The sequence below is a fragment of the Zootoca vivipara genome, chromosome 4 (assembly GCF_963506605.1).
Source record: "Zootoca vivipara chromosome 4, rZooViv1.1, whole genome shotgun sequence".
NCBI classification, from domain to species: Eukaryota; Metazoa; Chordata; class Lepidosauria; order Squamata; family Lacertidae; genus Zootoca; species Zootoca vivipara.
In genome coordinates, this window is record NC_083279.1 from 99895432 (window position 1) to 99922972 (window position 27541).

Consider the following 27541-nt stretch of genomic DNA (forward strand, 5'->3'; position numbering starts at 1 on the left):
GCTTTTATAACTCCAAAGAAAGAAAGCTTTTTCTAATCCCTTCTCGACCCTGGAGCCGACACCCCACGAGGCTCAGCAAGGTTATTAAAACAGCTGATAAAAAGGAGAAGAAGGAGAAACTTTTGTTAAGGACGTTATTTGATAAATAGAAGAAGTAAAGACTTTGAAAATGATTAGCTAAGATGGAGGTTACCGTTTTTGAGGAAGGAATTTTCCAGTGTCTGCTGTCTTCTTATCTTCACTCTGCTTGCGGTTAAGGAAAAATGCCTGCACCCTATTCAACAGCCTTCCCTGATAAGGTGTTAAGTTACTTGGAAATTATTGGAGGCATGAGAGATCTCTTAAAGAGACAGGAACAATTCAGTTCACCGTTGGTAAATATAGCAGACCATGGACAGGAAAAAGAGGCAATATCTGAAAATGAAAGGGATCTCAAAAATCAAGAAGAGGATGATGCTCAACAAAAGGTGAAAAAAGAAGAAGAGGAAGAGAAGAATACTAATACCAGTAGTCTTGGAAATTTAACTGAGAGAGCAACCCCTGTGGAGAAGCATCACCCCCAATGGAATATGTTTCTTGAAAATGGGGAGACTGGGGAAAATAGAGAAAGGAGAAGTGAGACTGAGGGGTGGGAAAAACAGAGCGAAGGGAGGACGGAGACCGGAATTTTGAACTGGGAAAGACTTGGTGTGGGATGAAAAAACTGGTAAATTGGTATTTAGGCTGGCTGAAAAACGGCTCTGAAATCTTGGCTTGATGAAGGAATTGCTGGACCAAATGGGGGGAAACTCCGGGGGGGGGGAGGGAGATTAAGAGAATAATGTTAAGACGTTTGGTTAGAGATATTAATAATATGAGAATATTGATATTTCTTCTGGGGGGTGGAGGAAGGGCTGGGGGAAGAAATTTTAGATTTGTGGAGTAGTAATGCTATGTTTAGACAGGTAGTTGGGTGGATAGCCACCTATCTCCCTCCCTATTGACCTGAAGCCTCTGGTGGCAGGGGGGGGCTTTGGGGTGGGGAGGGAGGGGTGGAAGGAAACCCAATTACAAATCAGACCTCCCTTGGATGGTCACACCCCATGGGTGCCTCTTGTGGCAGGAGGGGACCTGTGGGGAGGTGGCACGAAGAAGGAGGAAAATAATGTTGAGTTTTAAGAATTAGAATTGGAAATAAGAATAAGAAACCCGCCATAATTATATTTTAGAATTATGAAAATCAGGAAGAAGGGATCAGAGGAAGTCACAATTACAATGTTCAACAAATTAAGAATTTGAAATTTTTATTTGTTTGTCTGTCTGTCTACTATGCTGAAAGATATAAATGGTTGGGGGGTTCCCTATCCCAATCTCTCCTTATGTCTCGGGGCCTCCTGGTGGCAGGGGGGGTTCAGGAGCTGGGGAGAGGGGGGTGAGGACAAACCCAGCTTTAAAATGGACTACCTTCGACTCTCAACACCCGCAGGATCTACTTGTGGCAGAAGGGGACTTGTGGGGGGAGGGGGGGAAGGTGGGCAGAAATGTTTTCTTTTAATGTTTTGTCTTTTTTTGTTGTTATATAAAACTAATTTAAATTTTTTTAAAAAAACCAAAATGTAACAACAAAACATAGTTTTAAAATAAGCAATCAAAGAATGTAACGTTCAACAATCATTAGAATACTATTGAATAATATCAGCATATGAAAATTAACACTTAACACTTACAATCAATAAAACCTCGGCAAGCCACAGTGCATAAAACAATACAATACAAATTGAGAAACAGAGACTGGAGGGTCGGGCAAGGCAGGTGGAAGGCGGCCTTGCCTGATGGAGTCTCTCCTCTCCCAGTTCTTCCTCCAGGACCAGCTCCCTTATGAGGACTCCCAGGGCCAGGGGGTGGGATAAGGCAGGTGGGAGAAGGTCTCTAGCCTCCTAGCAATGCAAAATGTGGAGGCAACTGAAGGGATTTCTGGGAGATTAATCAGCCTGGATTCTGCTGCCTTCCAGTCAATGCATGAAGTCAGAACCGAATGATAAGGGAATCATTTGTATCTTGTGAGAAATGGATGATTGGCTCTAGTGGGGGTCCTCACCTGGGGGTCCTCAGGAGTTTCCCCAAACCCCACCCCCCTGCTTCTGTCTCCTTTTATTGCACTTGGACTCTCTGCCGCTCTCAAGACAGACTCCTGGGGTGGGGTCCCTTTCTCTTTGCTCTGAGGGCCAGGTATGTATCTGGCCAACCCCCTGAGGGCCAGGTGGGTGGGGCCAAAGACATATCCCTTGAAATTTAGGCAGGTAATTTATTATTATTATTATTATTATTATTATTATTATTATTATTATTATTCTGTTAGACAGCTTAACACACATACACACAGACATTGATGCCAAGGTCCCTGGAGGCTCAGTGAGTAGCAGCACCAATTTCTGGCTCGGCTGGTTTTCCGGGTGCGAGGGGAGCACTGGCCTCCGTGTGGAGCTGCCCTTGGAGACGACTGGGAAACTGGTTTGCAATGCAGCAGCCAGACTATGGGCTGGGATCCCTCTCTTTATTCCTGGCCTTTCTCTCCCACCTTTCCTCCCTCCCTCCTCCTAGTGGGTATTTTAATGGGGGGGGGTGGCTAGTCCACATCCTCGTCCAGCTTTGGAAAACCATTTGCACATGTTTCCTCTGTTGTGCAATGACGCTGAGCAGCGTCACACAGAGTTAAAGTCCTAGGGAAGAAGAGAGATTTGGTGGGAGTTTGGGATCCTCTGATCTCCAGGAAGGGGAGCCTTGCAGACCTCGCCCCCCCTCCCTGGCAGGACCCTCTCCTCCCTGACTTGGCTTGGTCCCCCCTCCCCTCATGCATCCTCCCCTGCTGCAGCCCTGGGAACCACCATCCCCCCCCCCGGGTCTCCCCACTGCACCCTCTGGGGGAGAGAGAGAGACTCACCAGATCCCAGGAGGGGACAGCAATGCAGCCTTTGCAGGAGAGACACCAAAGCAGGAAAGGAGGACTGGGGAGGGAGGGAGGGAGGGGCCTTGGCTCTGGAGGATCTGACCCCCCCCCCTTTGCTTCCTGTCCTCTCTACGAAGGCAGCTCGCTTCCGTTTAACCCTTGCAAAGCCGAAGCACCCAGCTCAGCCCTCTCTCGCTTGGCAAAACATCGGCTTTTTATTTTTTATGTTATAGGGGGGCAGTTGTCCCCCCTGGTTACGCCAATGCCAAGATATCCTTTTGAGGCTCTTGGCTGGACTCTGAGCATCTCCTGGTATTTCCCTCTCTTGTCCAGGGCTTTGCAGTATAGGGTGGCAATGACCAGGGCCAGAATAATCCTGGTCAGGCCACACAGGCCGTAAGTAGCCAGAGGAACTCCATTTGCAAAATCTCTCTGTCCCTGATAGAAAGTAAAATAGACAGCACTTCTCTGTTTGTACCTTTCTCTGTAACCCATTGCAAAAGGAAGTTAGCTTAACCGCAAGATGTTCTGTTCCATCTGAAGAGGATGTCACAAAACCGCAAGTTCTAAGTAGGGCGCAACCACAATTGTGCCTGTAAAATTCCAGATAGACACGTGTATGAAAGTACCAGGTACATAACGCCACTTAGTGGAGTTAGGTAAATGACTTTGCATCTTGGGGTGCTTTCTCTTGATTGGTTGATAAAGTACTGCAGAAAGGCTGACCTTCGCTCTGTCAAAAAGGTATAAAAGCTCTCTGTACATGGACAAGGGTCGGGCAGAATGAGGAATGGTTTTCTCCCTACTGCTCCATATTGTTTTGCCGACAAACCAATGAATTTGTTCAACTGCCTGAGATTTCGTCTGGTCAATTTGGGAAGCCAGTCATCCACCTAACAGCAGGAGGCAAGGAACCTCCTCCTCGAATTGAGGAGTGGAGAGATAAAGGGGATCCTGGGGTCATCTAGTCCAACCCCCAGCAATGCAGGAATCTCAGCTTGTTGCAGAAATTTATGTAGGGGGGGGTTGCCCCTCCAGCAGATCTCATGCACACACAGCACTTCCAAAATCAGCACAATCACTTTTGTGATTTGTCCCCACAAAACACTTCATCCCGGTTTCTTCCTATCTATTCTGTTGTGACGTGGGGTTTGTGATTTCAGCTCTCTTGACATAACATGCTGGAGACAGTTCTCTAGTAACAGCTGTTTATTAAAGTGAACAAGACTGACTGTGAGGGCAGGAAGGCTACATTTATAGGGACAGGGAACTAGCTAGGAAGGGATACATTTTGGAGGGAACAATATCAGGCAATCACAGTGCTGCCTTTTGGAGGGAACCAATAAGACAGAGGATCCAAATACAGCAGCTTAAATGAACCAATAGTAGCTGTACCCTCTAGAACCAAAAGGCAGTTACTTTATCCTAATGCAAATACAGACAATAATAATACAGATATAAAATCCTTGGACTCAATACACAACACCCCTCCCCCCCTAGTGAGCACAGCAGACGTAATCCCTCAGGTACTGTGGGGTCCTACAACTTCTACTTGATCTCCTGACAACAGGTGTTGCAGGTTCTGGATTGGGTGTTACCTGTGGTGGAGGGGCTGCTATAGGGGTTTCATCGGGAACAGATGGCGTCCCAGACATCTCAGGGTCCCCTACCTGTACCTCGTCATCCTGAGGACTAGCAGACCCTGGTTCATTTGCTGAAGCCCCTGGTGACTGCACCTCTGGGCCATTTTCACTCTGGTCTCGCAGCTGTGCGTCATTAGCCAGGGATGAATTATCTGACTCCTCCCTGCTGAGCGCCCGGCGCCTCAGCTGATCTATATGTCTCTTCCAAACTTGCCCATTTTCCAAGGTCACATAATAGGACACAGGTCCACTAGCCCGGGTGATCACACCGGCCACCCACCGCGGACCTCGTGAATAGTTCCTCACCCAGACCAGATCTTCAGGGGCGAGATACCTTGTTGTGTCAGTCTCAGCCTGGGGGGGTTGCTCTTGAATTACGGTTTGGCATTTTATCTGGGTGGACATAATCCAGCACCGTTACCAGTCTTCTACCTAAGAGCAGCTCGGCTGGCGACTTGCCCGTTGCAGTACACGGCGTCGCATGCTGCAAAAATAACATTCGCGCAATGCGAGCCGACCAGTTACCCTCCATTAAGCGCGCAATGGATTCTTTGGCTGTTCTTACCATGCGCTCAGCCTGCCCATTGGAGGATGGGTGAAAGGGCGCGGATGTGACCCCTCTTATGAAGTTATCAGCCAAGAATGCCCTGAATTCTTGGGATACAAAAGCTGCCCCATTATCTGATACAATGGTCTCAGGTAACCCGTGGGTTGCAAACAGCTGCCTCAACACCTTGATTACGGCAGCTGATGCCATGCTAGGGACCATCGCCACTTCTAACCATTTGGAATATGCATCAACGATAACCAAAAAGACCTTCCCTTGGAATGGCCCAGCAAAATCTATGTGCAGCCGGCTCCAGGGAGTCCTGGACTGCTCCCACCAGTGGACTGGTGCTCTGGCCACTTCTGGCCGCACCTCTTGGCATGCCTTGCATGTTCGTACCCATTGTTCTATGTTCTGGTCCATTCCAGGCCACCACACATAACATCGGGCTAGCGACTTCATCCTGACCATTCCCGGGTGTCCCATGTGAAGCGTCTCAAGAACCCTGTTTCCCAGTGGTGCTGGGATGATCACCCTATCTCCCCATAGGAGACAACCCTTATGCATGGACAATTCGTGCTGCCTTGTCACATAAGGCCTGAATTTTTCTTCATGCGGACCACCTGGCCACCCCCTCCCCACCCAAGTGAGCACACGGGAGAGAACAGCATCTTTCCTCGTTTTCTCAGCTATATCAGTAGCTGTTACAGGAGCCCCCGGAAGTGTTTCTAGCATCATAATGTGCTCCGCCGGAGCAGGATCCTCATTGCTCCCGCCAGGAAGGGGCAATCGACTCAGCGCATCAGCGTGGCACAACTGTTTCCCCGGCACATGGGTCAAGGTGTACTGGAACCCATTCAGGAATATTGACCAACGCAACATTCTGGGGGAGAGAATTTGTGGCGTTTGTTTGTTTGGGTTGAACAACCCTAACAGTGGTTTGTGGTCCGTTTCAATGGAGAAATGGCGACCGTACAAATAATCATAGAACCTTTTAATTCCTGACACAATTGCTAGTGCCTCTTTATCAATTTGAGCATAGTTGCGCTCCGTGGGTGACAACGTACGGGAATAGAAAGAGATGGACTTTTCCGACCCATCCGGTTCCCTATGACTCAGCACAGCCCCCAGGCCATATTGAGAGGCATCACATGCCAGGACCAGCGGCTTCGACTCATCATAATGAGCAAGGACGCTCCTGCTACTTAGCATTTCTCGCAAGGAGTCAAAAGCCTTCTGCTGCTCCCGCCCCCATCGCCACACATTCTTTTTCTGCAAAAGTCTATGTAATGGTTCAGCTACAGAAGCTTTCTGGGGTAAGAACGAATGATAAAAGTTAATAAGTCCCAGGAATGACTGCAACTCCGTCTTGTTCTGTGGTCGTGGTGCCTCAATGATGGCCTTAATCTTAGCATCTGTGGGGTGGATGCCTGATGCATCAATTTTAAACCCCAAGAAATCCACAGTTGGTACCCCAAAACTGCATTTTTCTTTTTTCAGTTGCAACCCCACCTCCTTGAACTTGAGCAACACTGCACGGACACGCGCAACCAGTTCCTGTGGGTCTTTTCCAGCAATCAAAACATCATCAAAAAATGGCAAGACCCCCGGCAGACCTCTTAACAGGCATTCCATGAGCCCTTGAAAAATCCCTGGGGCCACACAAACTCCGAACTGTAATCTGTTAACTCTGAACGCCCCTTTATGTGTGACAATAGTCTGTGCTTCCGCTGATTGTGGGGTTACTGGCAGCTGTTGGTAAGCTTGTGCCAGGTCAATTTTGGCGAACACCTTGCCTCCAGCCAGTTTAGCCAACAGATGTGATACGACTGGAATGGGGTATGAGTTTCCCCTGAGTGCCTTATTGATAGTACATTTGTAATCTGCACATATCCTGACTTCCCCATTTGCTTTAAGGGGCATGACGATTGGAGTCTCCCACTTAGCAGAGTCCACGGGTGAGAGAACTCCCTGCTTGACCAATTTATCCAGCTCTGCCTCGATCTTGGGTTGCAGTGCAAATGGCACTCGCCTTGGTTTGAGTCGGATTGGGGCCACCCCGGGGTCCAACTCGAAGTCAACTGGGGGCCCTTTATAACAACCCAGTTTTCCATTAAAGAGACCAGCAAATTCCTTGCATAATGCCTCGCTCATCTCAGGGCAGGTTTGGATTGAATTAAGCCCTGAGATACTCAGTCCCAGGGCAGGAAACCAGTCAGTGCCCAGGAGACTGGGGCGACTGCCCTTCGCAATCACCAGTTTGAGTACAGCCTGTTTGTCCCGGAACTGTACTCTCACGGCACACATTCCCATAACATGGATGCGGCCTGCTGAGTACGACTGCAAGGTTGCTGGGAAGGGCTCCAGAGGGGGCAACTTACCCCTGGGGAAGAATGTCTTCGCGGTCTGGTCCGACACAATGGTGAATGCAGATCCGGAGTCCACCCCCATGTCGCACTGCTGACCCTCAATCTTCACCTTGACGTGTGCCTTGCCTTGCGCTGGAAACTGCACGGCCCTCCCATTGATCTCTGTTACGTAGTGGCAGTCCTTTAGAAAACGACTTGCTGTGGGCGGTCTGCGATGCTCCAGTCTAGGTGCTCCTGTCGCTTCCGACGCCGATCTACAGACCCTGGCGATGTGACCCGTCTTTCCGCATGTCCGGCACATAGCATCCCTGAAACGACAACTTTTCCGCCCATGGTTTCCGCCACAACCTGGGCAACTGCCTCGGTGATCTTTGTGCACTGTGCAGGCCTGACGCACCAACTCGACCCCACGGACTGGGCTCTGGCTCGGAGTAGCCTCTAGCTTGTCCATGGCATGCACAACTTCTATCTGTGGCTTAGTGGCCTTGCGACTGGCATCAAGCTCCTCTCTTTCATAATTCTCCGTGGCGGTGGCCTCCTTCAAGGCTGAAGCAAGGGTCTTCTGGCTTTCTTGCTGCTCAGACCACCAATAAACCGATCCAGGAGAGTCTCTTCCAGATTTTGGAAGCCGCAGTGCTGAGCGAGCTTCCGGAGTTCAGCCAGAAATGCGGCTACAGACTCCCCAGCATGCTGCTGCCTCTTATGGAACTCCATCCGCCGGGCCATCTTGGTCTCAGTAGGCGCCAAGTGGCTTGTTAGGCAGGCAAGAATATCTTGGAGAGATGTCTCACTCAGCTTCGCTGGAGCAAGTAATGCCTTGGCTAGCTTGAAGGTCTCGGGCCCACAGTAGCTCAGGAATGTGGCCCTTCTTTTGCTGGCATCGGTGATCCCTTGAGCCACTGCAAAGAACTCGAAGCGTTCAACGTAGTCTTCCAACGTGTGGGGCTCTGATGGCTGGAAGGGCTCCAATACCCTTGGACTCTCCATTGTCCTAGCGGGCAGGGTCGTCTTCTCAGCTGGCCAGTGAGTCTTGTTCTACGCTGCAATCCGGACTCTGAGGCAGGGTTGTGTTTAACTGCTCCTCAGCATTCCGGATCCCACCTTCGTCGCCAGTTGTTGTGACGTGGGGTTTGTGATTTCAGCTCTCTTGACATAACATGCTGGAGACAGTTCTCTAGTAACAGCTCTTTATTAAAGTGAACAAGACTGACTGTGAGGGCAGGAAGGCTACATTTATAGGGACAGGGAACTAGCTAGAAAGGGATACATTTTGGAGGGAACAATATCAGGCAATCACAGTGCTGCCTTTTGGAGGGAACCAATAAGACAGAGGATCCAAATACAGCAGCTTAAATGAACCAATAGTAGCTGTACCCTCTGGAACCAAAAGGCAGTTACTTTATCCTAATGCAAATACAGACAATAATAATACAGATATAAAATCCTTTGACTCAATACACAACATATTCAAAGGGCCTCTGCTGCACAATTCCAAATGTCACAATTCACTGATCAATATATCTATGGACTGGCTCCCTGGGGAAACTTCAGAGATTCATTTAGACAGGTGAGCTCAGCTTCCCAGCAGCCCCTCTGCCTGAGTGATAATCCCTGGCATCCTGATACCTGAGTGCCAGACAGGTAGCCATTCCAGAATTAAGAAACCCAGATGAAGGCAAAAGGCTGTGATTAACTTGGCTGGGAAACAGGGAAATGTAAATACAGTGGTACCTCGGTTTATGAACACAATTGGTTCCGGAAGTCTGTTCATAAACTGAAGCGTTCATAAACTGAAGCGAACTTTCCCATTGAAAGTAATGGAAAGTGGATTAATCCGTTCCAGACGGTCCGCGGAGTAACCGTTCATAAACTGAAGCGAACTTTTCCATTGAAAGTAATGGAAAGTGGATTAATCCGTTCCAGACGGGTCCGTGAAGTACTTAAACTGAAGCGTTCATAAACTGAAACATGGGTGTAATTGGTTCCGGAAGTCTGTTCATAAACTGAAGCGTTCATAAACTGAAGCGAACTTTCCCATTAAAAGTAATGGAAAGTGAATTAATCCGTTCCAGATGGGTCCGCGGCGTTCATAAACCGAAAATTCATAAACCGAGGTGTTCATAAACCGAGGTTCCACTGTATCTCTTTTGTTACACTTGAGGAGTGTTTGGTGGAGGGCAAGGGGAGGCATGGGGCAGGATCCAGGGTGCTCAGAATACTGCCACCAGACCTCCCCTTTCATGATGTAACCATGATGTCTTAGTGATGTAGTTTCTTATATTCTCAATTTCTTATTTTGATTCTGATTGCATTTATTACTTTTATTTGATTTATTGATTTCTATTTTAAGAGTTATTTTATTTATTTTGCACATAGCAGCTCAGAGCCCTCCTTCCCCCTCACAGCTGTTGCTTTTGTTTTGGTTGATTTTCTTGATTTCAGCCCGCTGAGATTCTTGACACGTGATATAGGCAAAAATCTGCCCTTATTACCTTATTGGGTTCTCCATCGGTTGGAGAATATAACAGAGGCCAACCAGAGAAGTTTGAGAAGCAAAGCCTTTATTTTCGCTGTTGCAACAGGGTCCTTCCTCTCACGCAGGAGAACAAGGAAGGAACCCCAAACAAAGGTGTCCTGCCCTTAAATAGAAATTTGAAATTGGTTTCAGCCCACCCCCCAGAAGCATCATCCATATGTCACAGAAGGGGTGTAGCCCAAGACCCCTCTCCCTAGATTCATCATAGGTACATCATGAAAGGGGAGGTCTGGTGGCAGTAATCTGAGCATCCTGGACCCTGCCCCCTGCCCCCAAAACCTAATCAACAAAAAAAAAAAGAGATATTTACATTTCCCTGTTTCCCAGCCAAGTTAATCACACCCTTTTGTCTGGCACTCAGGTATCAGGATGCCAGGGATTATCACTTTAATTCCTGAGACAATGAGAAGGTTCCCCCCACCCCCCTTCTTCCTTGCAGAGGAACACCTGGTCAGAGAGAGAGTCAAAATGGTGTCAGTCAGGCCTGTCTTCCTGTGCTGCTTCAGACATGTTTCTGAACATTCATGTACATGTTTTATGAACAATTATATATATATATATATATATATATATATATATATATATATATATATGACCTTAAAATTCTTATAACACACGGCTGAGCTTTCGTGGTTAATTAAATGCTTGTTTTTATTTTGTTTTGTTTTAATATTTTTGTTCTTTATTTTAATATATATTTATTATTCTTTAGTTTAATATTTTTTATTTTACATTTTTATTTTGTGCCCATTTGTTATGTATTTTGTATATACTTGCTTTGTACATAGAGGGGTAGTTAGGGCTAGGGTTAGGCTTACGGTTGTGGTCAGAGTTAGGCCTGGATAGGCATTTTAGATAGTTACCATAGCTAGAGGGGGGGATTTTTTCCTGGAAGAAATGGGCAGGCTGTAAGTAGGATTCCTTCCCTTTCTCTTGGTCTTATTGGGTTGAGGGGGGTTGAATCCTGGGGTCCCCTGCACAGCCTTGGCTCTCTGGAAATCGGCCTGGCCAGTCTTTTCCAGAGAGCTCAGCTCCTCCACACTCTTTCCCTGCCTTCCCCCTTTCTCTCCCCTCTCATTATTTACATTTATTTTGCATCTCTCCAACTGCCCATCTCTCCCTGCCAACAATGGTTATCCTCACAACAGCCCTGTGAAGTAGGCTAGGCTGGCCCAAGGTCCACCAGGGAGCTTCATGACTGAGTGGGGATTCGAACCCTGCTCTCCCCGGTCCTCCTTGTCCAGCCCTCCAACCACTACACCTCTGCCTGGCTCCATTTCCCGTCTCTCCAGCTGCCCAACCCCATCCGCCTTCTCTGGCTCCAAGGAAGACTCCACCACCTTCCTCATGTTCTGCTCCTCTTCTGGGACCCCTTGAGGCTTGGCGGACCCTCCTAGGGGTCTCCTCCCTCTCCAGGAAGAGCAGGGCTGTCCTCAGAAGAGGAGGCAGAGCAGCCCTTGAACGGCTGGCAATGCTTCTCTTTCCTTTCGGCTGGAGATAGCAAGGCATATGGCAAAGCCGGAGAAGGGGCTTCTGCCCAGAGCCACGGCCAAGCAGATGTCTCCCGGAAGCCTACCAGCGACAGCCCACTTCTGCGCCTGTTCTCTCGCAGGTGCCTTCTGTGATAGACTGCCTCTCTAGCTGGAAGCTCTAGACAGCTAGGGCTGATTATAACCAGAGATACTCTCCTCCTCCTCCTCCTCCTCCTCCTCCTCCTCCTCCGTGAAGAGACGTGATCCCTTTTCCAAAGCGGCAAGCCTGTTGTCCTTGCCGAATCTTGTGGCTGCCCATTTCACCAACCAATTAAACATTATGAAAATAAGTCCCCCTCCATGTTAATGAATGACCCAAAGCTCTCCCCTCTCCCTGCTTATGTTATTCTTCCACTGCTTGACTGCATGAATGAGGGAGCCAGGCTCTCTGGGTCCTGGCATGGCCGTAGCTCTTGAACCCAGAGCACCTGGGGCCTCCTTTCTCTCTCTGCCAGCCCTTTGTGCTCCGGGCTGCTTCTTGGAGGCTCTGATGATGCCCCTTCCGGTCACTGAACTGCAGAGAGATGGAAGGATTTGGTCACAATGGGCCAGCAAGGATCAAATAGGCTCCAAATACGCATTTCTGTTCTGCCGATTCAGCAGTGGTTCCTTCTTCTCGATGCCCCTCCTCACACACATACACCCCCCCCCCATAATTGGGACTGCCGGCTTCTGAGTCACTCTCTCCACTCATCCCTTCTAGGATCAGGTGCTTTTCGGGGCACAGAGCCTGTTTGTGTGGGCACCCCCCCCCCTCAGGCTGGGTAGTAGCAGAGTGCAGCAGAAGGAAACTGTGTTGGAATGTGACATCAAGATTTATTTACAGCGGAAAATAACAAAGAAACATGGCGTGATCTGTCTTCCACAGCAGTCTCCTCCTCCTCGGAAAGAGTAAAGGAGAACAAAGGACGGAAGTGATTTACAGACTGACTTCCACTCTTGAACAGACAGTACAGAAGGTGAAAACATGGGTATCTGGTTACACTAGCAATGGAAGAATGAAATACTGACAGTTTGGCCCCCAACTGGTCCAGGAGTGCCAGGGACTCCGTGGTGGGGGCAGTAGGGGCCTCTTTGGCCCAGACTGGGCCCTGACTCTGAGGCTCTTTCCTTCCGCAGGACCTCCGAGGATACGCCCTCTGTGACAATGGAGAAGAGCGGAAACTAGCGCCAAGAGCATTTCTCCCAGCTCAGAGTAAGTATCTTGCCTTCCTGTATTCATTTCTTTGGTTGCTTCCATCCTCCCAATAGCACATCCCCGAGTGACTTTTAAGGCAGACAATGCGGTGTGTGTTCCTGGGTGCCAGGATGAGGCCAGAGGCTTTTCCTGCCCCCTTTCCTGCTGCTGCTTGCATTCCACCTCTGCCCAGGAGGCTGCAGGGCTCAGGGTGGTCCTCTGGGACAAGGGATTGGCTCCAAGGTGGGTGCAGCCATCCAAGGTGGGTTTTCGTAGTGTCATCTGACCCAGATTTTTCTTTCCTCTGCAGAATGTAATAGCTCGGCCAGAGTTGGCCTACCTGTGGCCTGATCGAAGAGAAGGTAAGCCCCACACCTTGGAGACAGGGAACTCCCTTGTCCCTTCTTTGCCCAGGACTCACCTCCCAGGTTTTCTTGCTGGGAGTCCTGCAGGACCTGCTCCCTGCCTGGCAGGCCTTTCCCACCTGGCCTGGGAGGGCATAACCCAGACTGACTCCAGCTACAAGAAGCGGAGGGGGCTGAGCAGACTCTGGGGTTGGGGTCTTGTTGAGGGGTGCTTGCTAGCAGGGGTGCTTCCCGCTTCCTTTGCCCTCCATGGTCTCCCTGCCTGAGCTGACAAAGCTGGTCTCGCATGCGGAGTTCAGGACTCCTTGACTGCTGGTGCTGGCCGACTTCAAAATCCGTGTTGAGGCAGCTGGCTCTGGGGTGCTCAGGACCAATGGGGATGGATAATGGGAACTGTACGGTAGTCCAGTGGAGCTGCCGAGGACCCAAATTTGGGAAAACCTGCTTTAAAGCAACTTTTGCTTTTGGCCTGCAAAGATGGGACCTGTCCACGTTTGTATTTTCTTGTATTTTGTTGTCCTCATGACCTTTGTGCATTTATTTATTTATTTTATTCCTTAAGAGGGCAAATTGAAAGAGAAATTGTACGGCAAGCAGCAGAAAAATAAAACGTTGCGTTTGAAAACAAACAACACAAAAACCTGGGGGTGGCCTCCTCCAGTATTTCATGGGGGACCAAAGACCCCTACGCCTTTAAGAGTCAGTGCCGATTCCCCACACCCACAGGTCTCAGGATGGTTACATATAAAGACACAACATAAAAAACACAAAACACCACATTTTTAAAGGGCATTAGATGTCAATCAGCCAAAGGCCTGGTTAAAAATGTGCAGATTTGCCTGGCTCCTATAGCTGTATAATGGTTTTTCTGACATTTGTATGGATTCTTTTATGGGATATGAGACTGTTGCTGTGACTGAAGCTCTTTCCACATTCTATGCACTGGTAGGGTTTCTCTCCTGTATGAATTCTTTGATGGGAAGTGAGAAAGTCCTTCTTCCTGAAGCTCTTTCCACATTCGAGGCACTGGTAGGGGTTCTCTCCTGTATGAATTCTTTGGTGGTCTTTGAGATGGTGGCTGTGACTGAAGCTCTTTCCACATTCCACACACTGATAGGGTTTCTCCCCTGTATGAATTCTTTCATGGGAAGTGAGATGGGAGCTGTGACTAAAGCTCTTTCCACATTCCACGCACTGGTAGGGTTTCTCCCCTGTATGAATTCTTTGATGGGAAGTGAGATCGCAGCTCCTCCTGAAGCTCTTTCCACATTCCACACACTGATAGGGTTTCTCCCCTGCATGGATTCTTTGATGGGAAGTGAGAGAGGAGCTCTGACTGAAGCTCTTTCCACATTCCACACACTGATAGGGTTTCTCACCTGTATGAATACTTTGATGGGAAGTGAGATAGTGGCTGTGACGGAAGCTCTTTCCACATTCCACGCACTGATAGGGTTTCTCCCCTGTATGAATTCTTTGATGGGAAGTGAGATCGCAGCTCCTCCTGAAGCTCTTTCCACATTCCACACACTGATAGGGTTTCTCACCTGTATGAATTCTTTGATGGGAAGTGAGATCGCAGCTCCTCCTGAAGCTCTTTCCACATTCCACACACTGATAGGGTTTCACTGCTGTATGAATTCTCTGATGGGAAGTGAGATCGGTTCTCCAACTGAAGCTCTTTCCACATTCCAAGCACTGATAGGGTTTCTCACCTGTATGAATACTTTGATGGGAAGTGAGATAGTGGCTGTGACGGAAGCTCTTTCCACATTCCACACACTGATAGGGTTTCTCCCCTGTATGAATTCTTTGATGGGAAGTGAGATCGCAGCTCCTCCTGAAGCTCTTTCCACATTCCACACACTGATAGGGTTTCTCCCCTGCATGGATTCTTTGATGGGAAGTGAGAGAGGAGCTCTGACTGAAGCTCTTTCCACATTCCACACACTGATAGGGTTTCTCACCTGTATGAATACTTTGATGGGAAGTGAGATAGTGGCTGTGACGGAAGCTCTTTCCACATTCCACGCACTGATAGGGTTTCTCCCCTGTATGAATTCTTTGATGGGAAGTGAGATCGCAGCTCCTCCTGAAGCTCTTTCCACATTCCACACACTGATAGGGTTTCTCCCCTGTATGAATTCTTTGATGGGAAGTGAGATCGCAGCTCCTCCTGAAGCTCTTTCCACATTCCACACACTGATAGGGTTTCACCCCTGTATGAATTCTCTGATGGGAAGTGAGATCGGTTCTCCAACTGAAGCTCTTTCCACATTCCACACACTGATAGGGTTTCTCCCCTGTATGAATTCTTTGATGGGAAGTGGAATGGGAGCTCTGACTGCAGCTTTCTCCACACTCCAAATTTTTACGTAGCTTCTTCTCTCCGGCGATTTTGTCGTGGTCACCTTTGTTCTCAATTTCCGATTCATCACAATCTGCAATGGAGACAAAAAGGGATTAGAGCCTCAGGAACAAATGGAGAAGAAGTGAAGGGAGTTGGGTGTGTGTTCATTACCTGTGTTATTTGTCATTAAACAACATATTTATTCTGATGAGTTGTTGAATGTTGCTTTGTTTCATATTCAGTAGTCGTCAAAATTGTGGAAGACATCATAAAATTATATATTAATGGAAAGATAATTTAATCAAGAATGAAATTCAACAAAGTTTGTTCAATTACCCGTATTCTACCAAATGTTATAGCCAAATAACCAGAAAAAGGAAGCGAAACTTGCTTAGGTTGACTTTTGTCAGTGTGTTATGTGATTGCTATCAAGTTGGTTGGTTTTTTTTGTTCTTTCATTTAGTGAGGTTGTAAAACATAATAAAATTATAGAAATGGCACAAAGAGTTGACTTGCCACCCAGAAATGATGTAAAATAGTACTATTAGGTGAACAACACCACAGTTATGAAGAAATTAGAAGAGAGATTGGGGAAAACTTAACCAAAGCTGGCATTTCTATATTTTGAAGAGGTCTATGGGGACTCAGTCACTACAAAATCAGACCTCCAGGAAAAGGTGCACAAGGGCAAGTGAGGATCGAAGAATGGAGAGACTGTCCCTACATGACAGAAGAAAATCATCTGGGTGTACACAAGATGACATGGCGCAAAGTAATGTGAAGATGAGTGCAAGGATTGGTCTAAATGTTAGAATTGAAAGGAAAAAGCCATTGTTATCTCTCAAGCAAAGGTTGAAAAGATTAAACCCATGTTAACAGGACAGCGGAACAATGGGACAGTGTTATTTAGAGCGATGAGACCCAAATCTCCTTGCTTGGTAGTGATGGCATGCAATACGCGAGGAGAAGAATCGGATAAGATTTACATCCTACTTGCATTACACCGACCGTGAAACACCCAAAGAGTGTGATGATCTGGGGCTGTATGGCAGCAAAAGGTGTGGGCAGAATTTGTGTCATTAATGGGAATGTAAATGCCCCCAAATACATGAAACAACACAGCAATAAAGTGCAATTAACAGAGGCAATAATTCATAATTGGTTTCACATTATTACAGCTGCAGAACTAAAAACTTGGTTCACTTCACGGGAAGGCGTTGTAAGGCCGTAATTAAAGCTAAAAGTTACCAATGGTTACCAAAGGTTTCACGTTTTTCCATTATGACTGCTGTTCTAATAAATACTCCTTCCTCCTCCTCCTCCTCATCACTGCTACCACTACCTGAGATTCAATAAGCCTAGCTCTTCTCTGGGATGGATTTTGTTTGGCCCAGTCATGGCATCCCCTCCATGTTGGTCGTCTCTTTGGTCAACCCAAGACTGACAGGAGCAAAAACAGAAAATCTGAAGTTACACGTCTTTCCTAACAATTCTGAAGCTGACATTAAAGGTGGCCTGGGCAGTTCAGGGCAGCCCAATCGTGGCAGAAAAAGGAACAAAGAGAGGAAGATTGTTCAAAGAAAAAGACTGTATTTTACTGTTTATTGGGGGGGGGGTGTTAGGTTCCCAGGTGTTATAGTGTTATGGTGTCCACTGTAGAGTTCTGTGGAAATATATGAGGTTCATCACATAGAGGTATTTTGTTGAATTTCCAGGCAGATATGACGATCCCACAGGGAGCCTTACCAAGAGAGGCCACAATCCCACAATTCTCCTCCATGACGTCCTTATGCAGAGCTCTTTGGTCAGGATCCAGCAACGCCCACTCCTCGTCCGTGAAACGAACAGCGACGTCTTCAAAGCACACTGGACCCTAAAAGAAAAAGGGAAATGTCTGAGACCCTACCTGCCTGCAGACTGTCTCACCAGAGTGGTGCATGCTCTAGTTATCTCTCGCTTGGACTACTGCAATGCGCTCTACCTGGGGCTACCTTTGAAGGTGACCCGGAAACTACAACTAACCCAGAATGCGGCAGCTAGACTGGTGACTGGGAGCGGTGCCAAGACCACATAACACCGGTCCTAAAAGACCTACATTGGCTCCCAGTACGTTCCCGAGCACAATTCAAAGTGTTGGTGTTGACCTTTAAAGCCCTAAACAGCCTCGGTCCAGTATACCTGAAGGAGCGTCTCCACCCCCATCGTTGTGCCCAGACACTGAGGTCCAGCGCCGAGGGCCTTCTGGCGGTTCCCTCACTACGAGAAGCCAAGTTGCAGGGAACTAGGCAGAGGGCCTTCTCGGTGGTGGCACCCACCCTGTGGAACGCCCTCCCATCAGATGTCAAAGAGAAAAACAGCTACCAGATTTTTAGAAGACATCTGAAGGCAGCCCTGTTTAGGGAGGCTTTTAATGTTTAATAGATTATTTTATTTCATTTTTCTGTTGGAAGCCGCCCAGAGTGGGTGGGGAAATAAATAATTTACTATTGTTGTTGTTGTTGTCATTACTACCGCCCACAGGCAAGCCATAGCTTTCTGACGTCATGCCCTCGGTCTCACCTTTAGCTTTCTGAGTAGTCTCCCGTGCCCTTTCTGTGACCTTTGCCTTCTCTTGGAGAGGCATGGCTCACTTGGTGGAGCAAGTCTCGCAAATATCAGAGGAAACATAAGTGTCAGCTCACGATGTAAAAGTGCTAAAGGTCAGACTGTTCCTAAACGTGTGCATATTGTGCTAATTAAAGGAGCCTCTGCCAAGCTAGCAATCAGCTTGGTTATGCACAGCTCACCTGCAATAACTCCTCACTTGCCTGCTTTACTTCATCTGGTGCCAAACGTGGGGCTAGTTTTACACACTTCGCTCGGCAACAGCTACAGACGCGTCCCTGCATCCTCTACGGATCCCGGTAAATATACGAAGGAAGGAACATGAGTATGGGGAGTTCCCTTTCTGCCCAGCAATTCCACCATCGTACAGATCTCCATTATTTGCTTGTACAAACACGGCATCCTTGATCTTGCAAGGCACTTAATGCTCTCTTGCAAGCAATCGATGCGCGTTGTCCCTGGTAATCCAGAATGCGGCAGCTAGACTGGTGACTGGGAGTGGCCGCCGAGACAGCCATCTGTCAGGAATGCTTTGATGGTGTTTCCTGCTTGGCAGGGGGTTGGACTGATGGCCCTTGTGGTCTCTTCCAACTCTACCATTCTATGATTCTAAGACTTGTGTCGAGCTACTAACCACAGCAAAATCTGCAACAACTGTATTAGCAAACTCCTGAGCATACCTGGTGGGCGTCTTGCCCTTTGTAGCTCCTTCTGAGTTGCGCACCTGACGCACCTCCTCCACTGTATCAGTGGAATTCTCTTTAGTGCACCTGCTGTTTAAAACAGCAACAGACTTACTATGTAAGTCTCCAGCAATGGGGTTGCCTAGGAGAGCTGGACCATGAAGAAGACTGATCACCAAAGAATTGATGCTTTTGAATTACGGTGCTGGAGGAGACTCTTGAGAGTCCCGTGGACTGCAAGAAGATCAAACCTATCCATTCTGAAGGAAATCAGCCCTGAGTGCTCACTGGAAGGACAGATCCTGAAGCTGAGGCTCCAATACTTGGGCCACCTCATGAGAAGAGAAGACTCCCTGGAAAAGACCCTGATGCTGGGAAAGATGGAGGGCACAAGGAGAAGGGGACGACAGAGGACGAGATGGTTGGACAGTGTTCTCGAAGCTACGGACATGAGTTTGACCAAACTCTCGAGGCAGTGGAAGACAGGAGTGCCTGGCGTGCTCTGGTCCACGGGGTCACGAAGAGTCAAACACGACTAAACAACAACAACAACAACAACAACAACAACAAATTTACAAACATAACACCCCAGAGATGAAGGGTTTTCTAGCTCCCTCAGGCCTTAATCTTTCCATTGATTATAGTTCCTTTTTGTAATCTAACCCTATGGCTTTGTATTTTATGGCATGAATTCTCTGTTCACACTATATTGATCTGTCCCTTTAAATGGTTTTTAGCCCTTTATGTATTTAACGCAGAGAAATTTACACTTTGTATCAGCTTCTGCCGCCCTTGAAGATTGTATGCAATGCTCGAGATTTTAGCCGGTGCTTAACTCTCTTATATTGTTCCCATTGGTGAGTATAAGGAATTGTCTGTATAAAATTTTTAGATTGTTATATGTAGTAATTGATTGAATGTATTGTATTTCATCATTGAAGAAAGAGCTTGTTCCTTTGAGGAAACTGAAGGTTCAACAGTGAAATGGGAGGATTTTCAGCTGGCAATCCATCAGGATAGAGAAAGACAGTCGAGAAATATTGCTGGAAACAGAATACCATTGAATACCAACTATATACTTACCCGGAACATTTATGATCCCCAAGTGAACTACTGAATTATAGACTGAAAGAGATTAGTAGTGTTTATGCACCATTGAATATATGCGTCAGGCCATTGCATTTGCACATATATTTTGCAGATATTATTTACACTGTTGCCATAATATATTTATATATTTTCCACTGTTTATTGTCACGGCTTTTTGCTTTGTGTTTTTATTTAAATTTTCCGTGATTGTCTGTTTGCTATTTACCTCCTCTTCCCAGGCTTCTCCCTCTCCCCCCCTCTGATCGCCCATCCTTCTTCCACCTCCACTTCCTGGGCTCTGAGCCATCTTCCCTTCCTGGTTCCCCAGCTGCTTCCTCCCACCATTCCTCTGTGCCCAACCCGTCCATGACATTGCTCCATCCCTCGGCCTCTGTCCCCACAAGGCAGCTTCCCCTGACCTGATGTGGTTCCACAGCCGCTGCTTCCCTTCTGCCCCCATGAAAAGACGGATCAGGAGGTCTTGCTGGCATCATTCCATCACCTGCAAGAAAGAAAAGGTAAACAGTATGCCAGGAGTGCCTGCTTCTCTCACAGGTGGAACAGGGCATCTCTAACTACAGGTGGGCCTTTGAGAAAGCCTTACCTGCTGAGAGCATTTGGTCGTTTGTGCCCATTTCATATGTTTGTTGTGCAGAAATGCATCTCCCCTCCTCTGGCCCCTTGTTCCCAACTGTCAACCCCAAAACAAGATAAAAAGAACCCTCAGATGAGTTGGAAAAGCAACAGAAGGAGACCAAAAAAAGAAAAACCACCTTCCTCCTTACCCAGTAGTCTCTCTATGGTGTCCAACGGAGGCCTCTCTGCCTCACAGGAATCCAGGTCCATTTCTGCAAAATGATCCTTTCCCTGAAAAAGAAACAAGGATTCAAAACAGAGAATGGGGAGAAATATTTAAAAGAGAATGTCAAAGACTTGAAGGGGGTGAGTTCTCATTCCATGGATGCTTTCCCAGAAATCGGATGGGCCATCAGGAGAGCATTATGGGATGTTCTCTGTCCTGTTTGGATCCCCTTGGGAGTATCCAGAGGAAAGTCTGTCTCACCTGCTTTCTCTCCTCTGCCTGACTCAGGAGGAAACCTTCGGCCAGGGCCACCGCCTGGGAACTGGTCTCCGCTCCGCATTCCCTCACCCAGCTCTCCATCTCCGGGGGAAGGACAGCCAGGAACTGCTCCAAGATCACCAGGTCCAGCATCTCAGCTTTCGTGTGCCTTTCTGGCTTCAGCCACTGGTGGCAAAAGTGGTAGAGTCGGCTGCAAACCTCTCGGGGTCCTTTGGCCTCCTGGCAGAAGAACTGCCTCAACTGCTGGCTCTGCACCTCTGAGCGGAGGGTGTCCTCCTCATCCAGGATCTTTGGCACTGGGTTTCCCCAGAATCCCCCACTGCTCCCAGTTTGGATGTCATGGCCTCTTTCTGCTTCAAGGCCAGCTGAGTCTTGCTCATCCATCTGTGGTCTCAGGAAGCCTCTAACAGATCGGAAGGAACCCTTTGGTCTTCTGCCAAGTTCTGTCTGTTGCAATGAGAAGCTCTAGCAAATCCTACGAAGCAAATACATTGTTCTGTTACAGAATCTGTAGGACAGGGGAAAATAATGGTTCCCTGAGCAAGCATGGATGAGTCTTGCTGGGAACCAGGGCTGGACTGTCCCACATCCCAGACCATGAGCTATCTTTTTGGGGGGAAAAAAGAGGAGGAAGAGGACAAGACATCATCATCATCATCACTTTTAATTTGTATACTGCCTTTCTATCTTACGATACTCAAGATGGTTTTACAAGCTGAAGAAAAAGAATCTAATGCAATACAAAACAACCTTATAACATAACAATCTAATCGTAGACTTCCGATTCGTCGCGCTGGCGAGAGGACGCAGAGACCTCGAGCTCCAAGGACGCGATTCCTCCTCTACTCGGGAGCTCAGTAGAGCGACCGAGAATCAGAGGAGTGGAGTTGCGGGAGCCATCTTGGGCAACATTGTTACCTCCAAGAAGCGAAGCTCCGAGTCTTTAGCCAGCAAGCGGCGGATTCTTCCCAAGAAACAAAAGATTTGGACAAAGTAAGTGAAATCTCTAATTTGGAAACTTAATTGGAATTATAGGATGAGATTCTAAAAAACGGAAGTCGATCTCTTCTTACTGTGGACTTCAGAGGCGCGAAAATATTCCAAAGCCGAAAGTGAAAATGATTGCTTTTATAACTCCAAAGAAAGAAAGCTTTTTCTAACCCCTTCTCCACCCTGGAGTCGATACCCCACGAGGCTCAACAAGGTTATTAAAACAGCTGATAAAAAGGAGAAGAAGGAGAAACTTTTGTTAAGGACGTTATTTGATAAATAGACGAAGTAAAGACTTTGAAAATGATTAGCCAAGATGGAGGTTACCGTTTTTGAGGAAGGAATTTTCCAGTGTCTCTGTCGTCTTATCTTCACTCTGCTTGCGGTTAAGGAAAAATGCCTGCACCCTATTCAACAGCCTTCCGTGAGAAGGTGTTAAGTTACTTGGAAATTCTTGGAGGCATGAGAGATCTCTTTAAGAGACAGGAACAATTCAGTTCACCATTGGTAAATATAGCAGACCATGGACAGGAACAAGAGGCAATTTCTGAAAATGAAAGGGATCTCAAAAATCAAGAAGAGGATGATGCTCAACAAAAGGTGAAAAAAGAAGAAGAGGAAGAGAAGAATACTAATACCAGTAGTCTTGGAAATTTAACTGAGAGAGCAACCCCTGTGGAGAAGCATCACCCCCAATGGAATATGTTTCTTGAAAATGGGGAGACTGGGGAAAATAGAGAAAGGAGAAGTGAGACTGAGGGGTGGGAAAAACAGAGCGAAGGGAGGACGGAGACCGGAATTTTGAACTGGGAAAGACTTGGTGTGGGATGAAAAAACTGGTAAATTGGTATTTAGGCTGGCTGAAAAACGGCTCTGAAATCTTGGCTTGATGAAGGAATTGCTGGACCAAATGGGGGGAAACTCCGGGGGGGGGGGGGAGGAGAGGGTGATTAAGAGAATAATGTTAAGACGTTTGGTTAGAGATATTAATAATATGTGAATATTGATATTTCTTCTGGGGGGTGGAGGAAGGGCTGGGGGAAGAAATTTTAGATTTGTGGAGTAGTAATGCTATGTTTAGACAGGTAGTTGGGTGGATAGCCACCTATCTCCCTCCCTATTGACCTGAAGCCTCTGGTGGCAGGGGGGGCTTTGGGGTGGGGAGGGAGGGGTGGAAGGAAACCCAATTACAAATCAGACCTCCCTTGGATGGTCGCACCCCATGGGTGCCTCTTGTGGCAGGAGGGGACCTGTGGGGAGGTGGCACGAAGAAGGAGGAAAATAATGTTGAGTTTTAAGAATTAGAATTGGAAATAAGAATAAGAAACCCGCCATAATTATATTTTAGAATTATGAAAATCAGGAAGAAGGGATCAGAGGAAGTCACAATTACAATGTTCAACAAATTAAGAATTTGAAATTTTTATTTGTTTGTCTGTCTGTCTACTATGCTGAAAGATATAAATGGTTGGGGGGTTCCCTATCCCAATCTCTCCTTATGTCTCGGGGCCCCCTGGTGGCAGGGGGGGTTCAGGAGCTGGGGAGTGAGGACAAACCCAGCTTTAAAATGGACTACCTTCGACTCTCAACACCCGCAGGATCCACTTGTGGCAGAAGGGGACTTGTGGGGGGAGGGGGGGAAGGTGGGCAGAAATGTTTTCTTTTAATGTTTTGTCTTTTTGTGTTGTTATATAAAACTAATAAAAATTATTTTTTAAAAAAAACAAAATGTAACAACAAAACATAGTTTTAAAATAAGCAATCAAAGAATGCAACGTTCAACAATCATTAGAATACTATTGAATAATATCAGCATATGAAAATTAACACTTAACACTTACAATCAATAAAACCTCGGCAAGCCACAGTGCATAAAACAATACAATACAAATGGAGAAACAGAGACTGGAGGGTCGGGCAAGGCAGGTGGAAGGCTGCCTTGCCTGATGGAGTCTCTCCTCTCACAGTTCTTCCTCCAGGACCAGCTCCCTTATGAGGACTCCCAGGGCCAGGGGGTGGGACAAGGCAGGTGGGAGAAGGCCTCTAGCCTTCTAGCAATGCAAAATGTGGAGGCAACTGAAGGGATTTCTGGGAGATTAATCAGCCTGGATTCTGCTGTCTTCCAGTCAATGCATGAAGTCAGATTGTATCTTGTGAAAAATGGGTGCTTGGCTGTAGTGGGGGTCCTCACCTGGGGGTCCTCAGGAGTTGCCCCAAACCCCACCCCCACCCCCCTGCTTCTGTCTCCTTTTCTTGCACTTGGACTCTCTTCCACTCTCCAGACAGACTCCTGGGGTGGGGTCCCTTTTTCTTTGCTCTGAGGGCCAGGTATGTATCTGGCCAACCCCCTGAGGGCCAAGTGGGTGGGGCCAAAGACATATCCCTTGAAATTTAGGCAGGTAATTTAGTATTATTATTATTATTATTCTGTTAGACAGCTTAACACACACACACACACAGCCATTGATGCCAAGGTCCCTGGAGGCTCAGTGAGTAGCAGCACCAATTTCTGGCTCGGCTGGTTTTCCGGGTGCGAGGGGAGCACTAGCCTCCGTGTGGAGCTGCCCTTGGAGACGACTGGGAAACTGGTCCGCAATGCAGCAGGCAGACTATGGGCTGGGATCCCTCTCTTTATTCCTGGCCTTTCTCTCCCACCTTTCCTCCCTCCCTCCTCCTAGTGGGTATTTTAATGGGATGGGGGCTAGTCCACCTCCTCGTCCAGCTTTGGAAACCCATTTGCACATGTTTCTTCTGTTGTGCAATGACGCTGAGCGACGTCACACAGAGTTAAAGTCCCAGGGACTCCTTTGTTTGAAGAAGGGAGATTCCGTGGGAGTTTGGGATCCTTTGATCTCCAAGAAGGAGAGCATTGCAGACCTCGCCCCCCCCCCTCCCTGGCAGGACCCTCTCCTCCCTGACTTGGTTTTGTCCCCCGCCCCGCATATGCAGATCAGCCCCCCCCCGCACCCTCCCCTGCTGCAGCCCTGGGAACCCCACCGTCTCCCCACTGCACCCTCGGGGGGGGAGAGAGGAGACTCACCAGATCATCCCAGGAGGGAGGGGACAGTGATGCAGCCTTTGCAAGAGAGACACCAAAGCAGGAAAGACTGGGGAGGGAGGGGCCTTGGCTGTGGATGACCCGGCCTGCTTCCTGTCCTCTCTAGGAAGGCAGCTCAGTTCCCTTTAACCCTTGCAAAGCCGAGCTCGTCCAGCTCAGCCCTCTCTCGCTCGGCAGAACCTTGGCTTTTTATTATTATTATTTTATTTAGGGGGCAGTTGCCACCCTGGCTAAGTCAATGCCCAGATATCCTTTTGGGTGTGAGGCTCTCGGTTGGACTCTAAGCATCTCCCTCCCATGGCCGGAAACCAGAGGAACAGCGTGCAGGGAAAAGGGCGAGATAGGAGGGGATCCTGGGGTCATCTAGTCCAACCCCCTACAAAGCAGGAATCTCAGCTCAAGCATCCATGGCAGATGGCCGTCCGATCTCTGCTTAGAAACCTCCAAGGAAGGAGAGTCGACCATCTCCCAAGGGAGATCTTTCCCCTGCCAAACTGCTCTTAGATGCCCCTCAAGGCAGCGGGTCCTGAGTTCTAGCACTGATGAAACCATTGCACTGGCTAGCAAGGAGGAAGCAAGCAAAGTTCAAAAGAAACAAATCCTATTCTCATAATAAATGAGTAATACTTTCCTATGCATGCCTTTTATTCTAATATACAAAAGTAGATCAATTCCCCTTCCAGAAATGCTTAATTGCTAATTCAGTGGACTGAAAATGGATGGTGGTTGTTATTATGTTTAGGGAAGCTTCTAATAATCATTAGCCTGGGGAGCCACATTCTGGTTGAAGGAGGCCAGGATTAGCCCCCAAGGCCTGGGCTGTCTCTCCCCTGTAGTGGGACTTGGAATCCAAGAGAAACCCTTGGAATAGCCTTGCCAGGTGCTCAGGGACGGACTCACCTGCCCCCATGTCTTTCTCTTTGCAGATGTGCTGTGGTTGCACATCCCTCCCCAGGGGTGAGTATTGGAGAGAACCAGAGCAGGGACTCAGACCTGCCCTCCTTGCCCCCCACTCTGCCCTCTCGGATGTGGAGATGCCCTCCCTTCCCGAGGGACTGACCGCCTGACTTTTGCCTTTCAGCTGCTGGAGGAAGATCAGCTGTTCCTGCTGGAGGTGATTCAGAACTGCCAGGCTGCTCAGCTCAGGGGCTCCAAGCAGGAGACAGCCAAAGCCATCCTGGGGAGTGATGGGTGGAGTGGGGGACCCCCCTGGGGAAGTAGGATAAGTGGATTGTTACATTCTCAATTTCTTATTTTGATTCTGATTGCATTTATTACTTTTATTTGATTGATTGATTTATATTTTAACAGTTTATTTATTTATTTTGCACAGAGCCCTCCTTCCCCCTCACAGCTGTTGCTTTTGGTTGATTTTCTTGATTTCAGCCCGCTGAGATTCTTGACACGGGAGAGCTTTCATGGTTTATTATATATTTGTTTGTTTTTATTTGATTTGTTTTTGTTTTTAATATTTTTGTTCTTTATTTTAATATTTTTATTTTATTCTTCTTTAGTTTAACATTTTTTTATTTTACCTTTTTATTTTGTGCACATTTGTGCCTATTTTGTATATATTTTGTACTGTATATATTTCTTTTATACATAGAGTACTTAGGGTTAGGTGTAGGGGCTGAGGTTAGGGTGGGGGTCAGAGTTAGGCATGGATGGGCATTTTAGATACCGGTAGTTAGTGTTGAAGTTGGTTGTAGTGTTGTAAAGTTCATTAGTGGGTCGTAAATCCTTAGACCCACGCAGCCAATCTTCAATGGCTGCCCAGTACGCTCCCCAGCTCGCTCTGCAAAGCTTCTTCTTGTTCAGACCCAGTAGAGTTCCAGCGCAGCTGGAACGATGACAGTCTGTGTCTTCAATAAAACAGACTCAACTCCGTTGCTTCTAATCTAAGGTTAAGGGGCCCCTGACCATCAGGTCCAGTCGTGTCCGACTCTGGGGTTGCGGCGCTCATCACGCTCTATAGGCCGAGGGAGCCGGCGTTTGTCCGCAGACAGCTTCCGGGTCATGTGACCAGCATGACAAAGCTGCTTCTGGCGAACCAGAGCAGCGCACGGAAACGCCATTTACCTTCCCGCCGGAGCGGTCCCTATTTATCTACTTGCACTTGACGTGCTTTCGAACTGCTAGGTGGGCAGGAGCTGGGACCGAGCAACAGGAGCTCACCCTATTGCAGGGATTCGAACCGCCGACCTTCTGATCAGCAAGCCCTAGACTCTGTGGTTTAACCCACAGTGCCACCTGGCACTAATTCAACTTTATTACAGAAGCATAAAAGAAAAAGAAAAACCAATAGAAGTTAACTGCATGTTTGCAGCTCTTATGTCTAGCACTCTCTCCTACACAAATCTCTCCAGCAGCAAGTCATACTCGGATACAAAACCAAAAATGAACTACAAAGGAAATGCATGTATCACTTGTGGGCAGACACCCAGGGAATCAGAACGCCTGTTTTAACTCTGTGATCACCAGAATCTCAACAGTTAGCTAATGTTATAAAAGATTCCATGACCAGAGAGGGGATTCCGAGATGAATTTATGAACCCTGCTTGGTATGCCTATTGCCTTTAAACATTTTCTTT

General features: G+C 47.7%; 2 protein-coding genes across 3 annotated transcripts in view; both read right to left on the reverse strand.

The window, feature by feature from the left end:
• Window positions 1-27541, reverse strand: part of LOC132592085 (zinc finger protein 208-like) — a 154027-nt gene that overhangs the window by 79564 nt on the left and 46922 nt on the right.
• LOC132592060 (zinc finger protein 135-like) overlaps window positions 1-27541 on the reverse strand; it is an 80777-nt gene that overhangs the window by 11252 nt on the left and 41984 nt on the right. The window contains exons 1-3 of one of the 2 annotated variants that reach the window (XM_060274133.1): window positions 24933-24995; window positions 20885-21377; window positions 20607-20688 (exon numbers count right to left, since the gene is read on the reverse strand). In XM_060274133.1, the coding sequence (XP_060130116.1) occupies window positions 20607-20688; window positions 20885-21286 (484 nt within the window). In that variant the 5' untranslated portion in view covers window positions 21287-21377; window positions 24933-24995. Of the gene's footprint in view, window positions 1-6628; window positions 6632-13968; window positions 15422-20606; window positions 20689-20884; window positions 21378-24932; window positions 24996-27541 lie in introns of those variants that run through there. The other variant, XM_060274141.1, reaches the window with a different exon arrangement.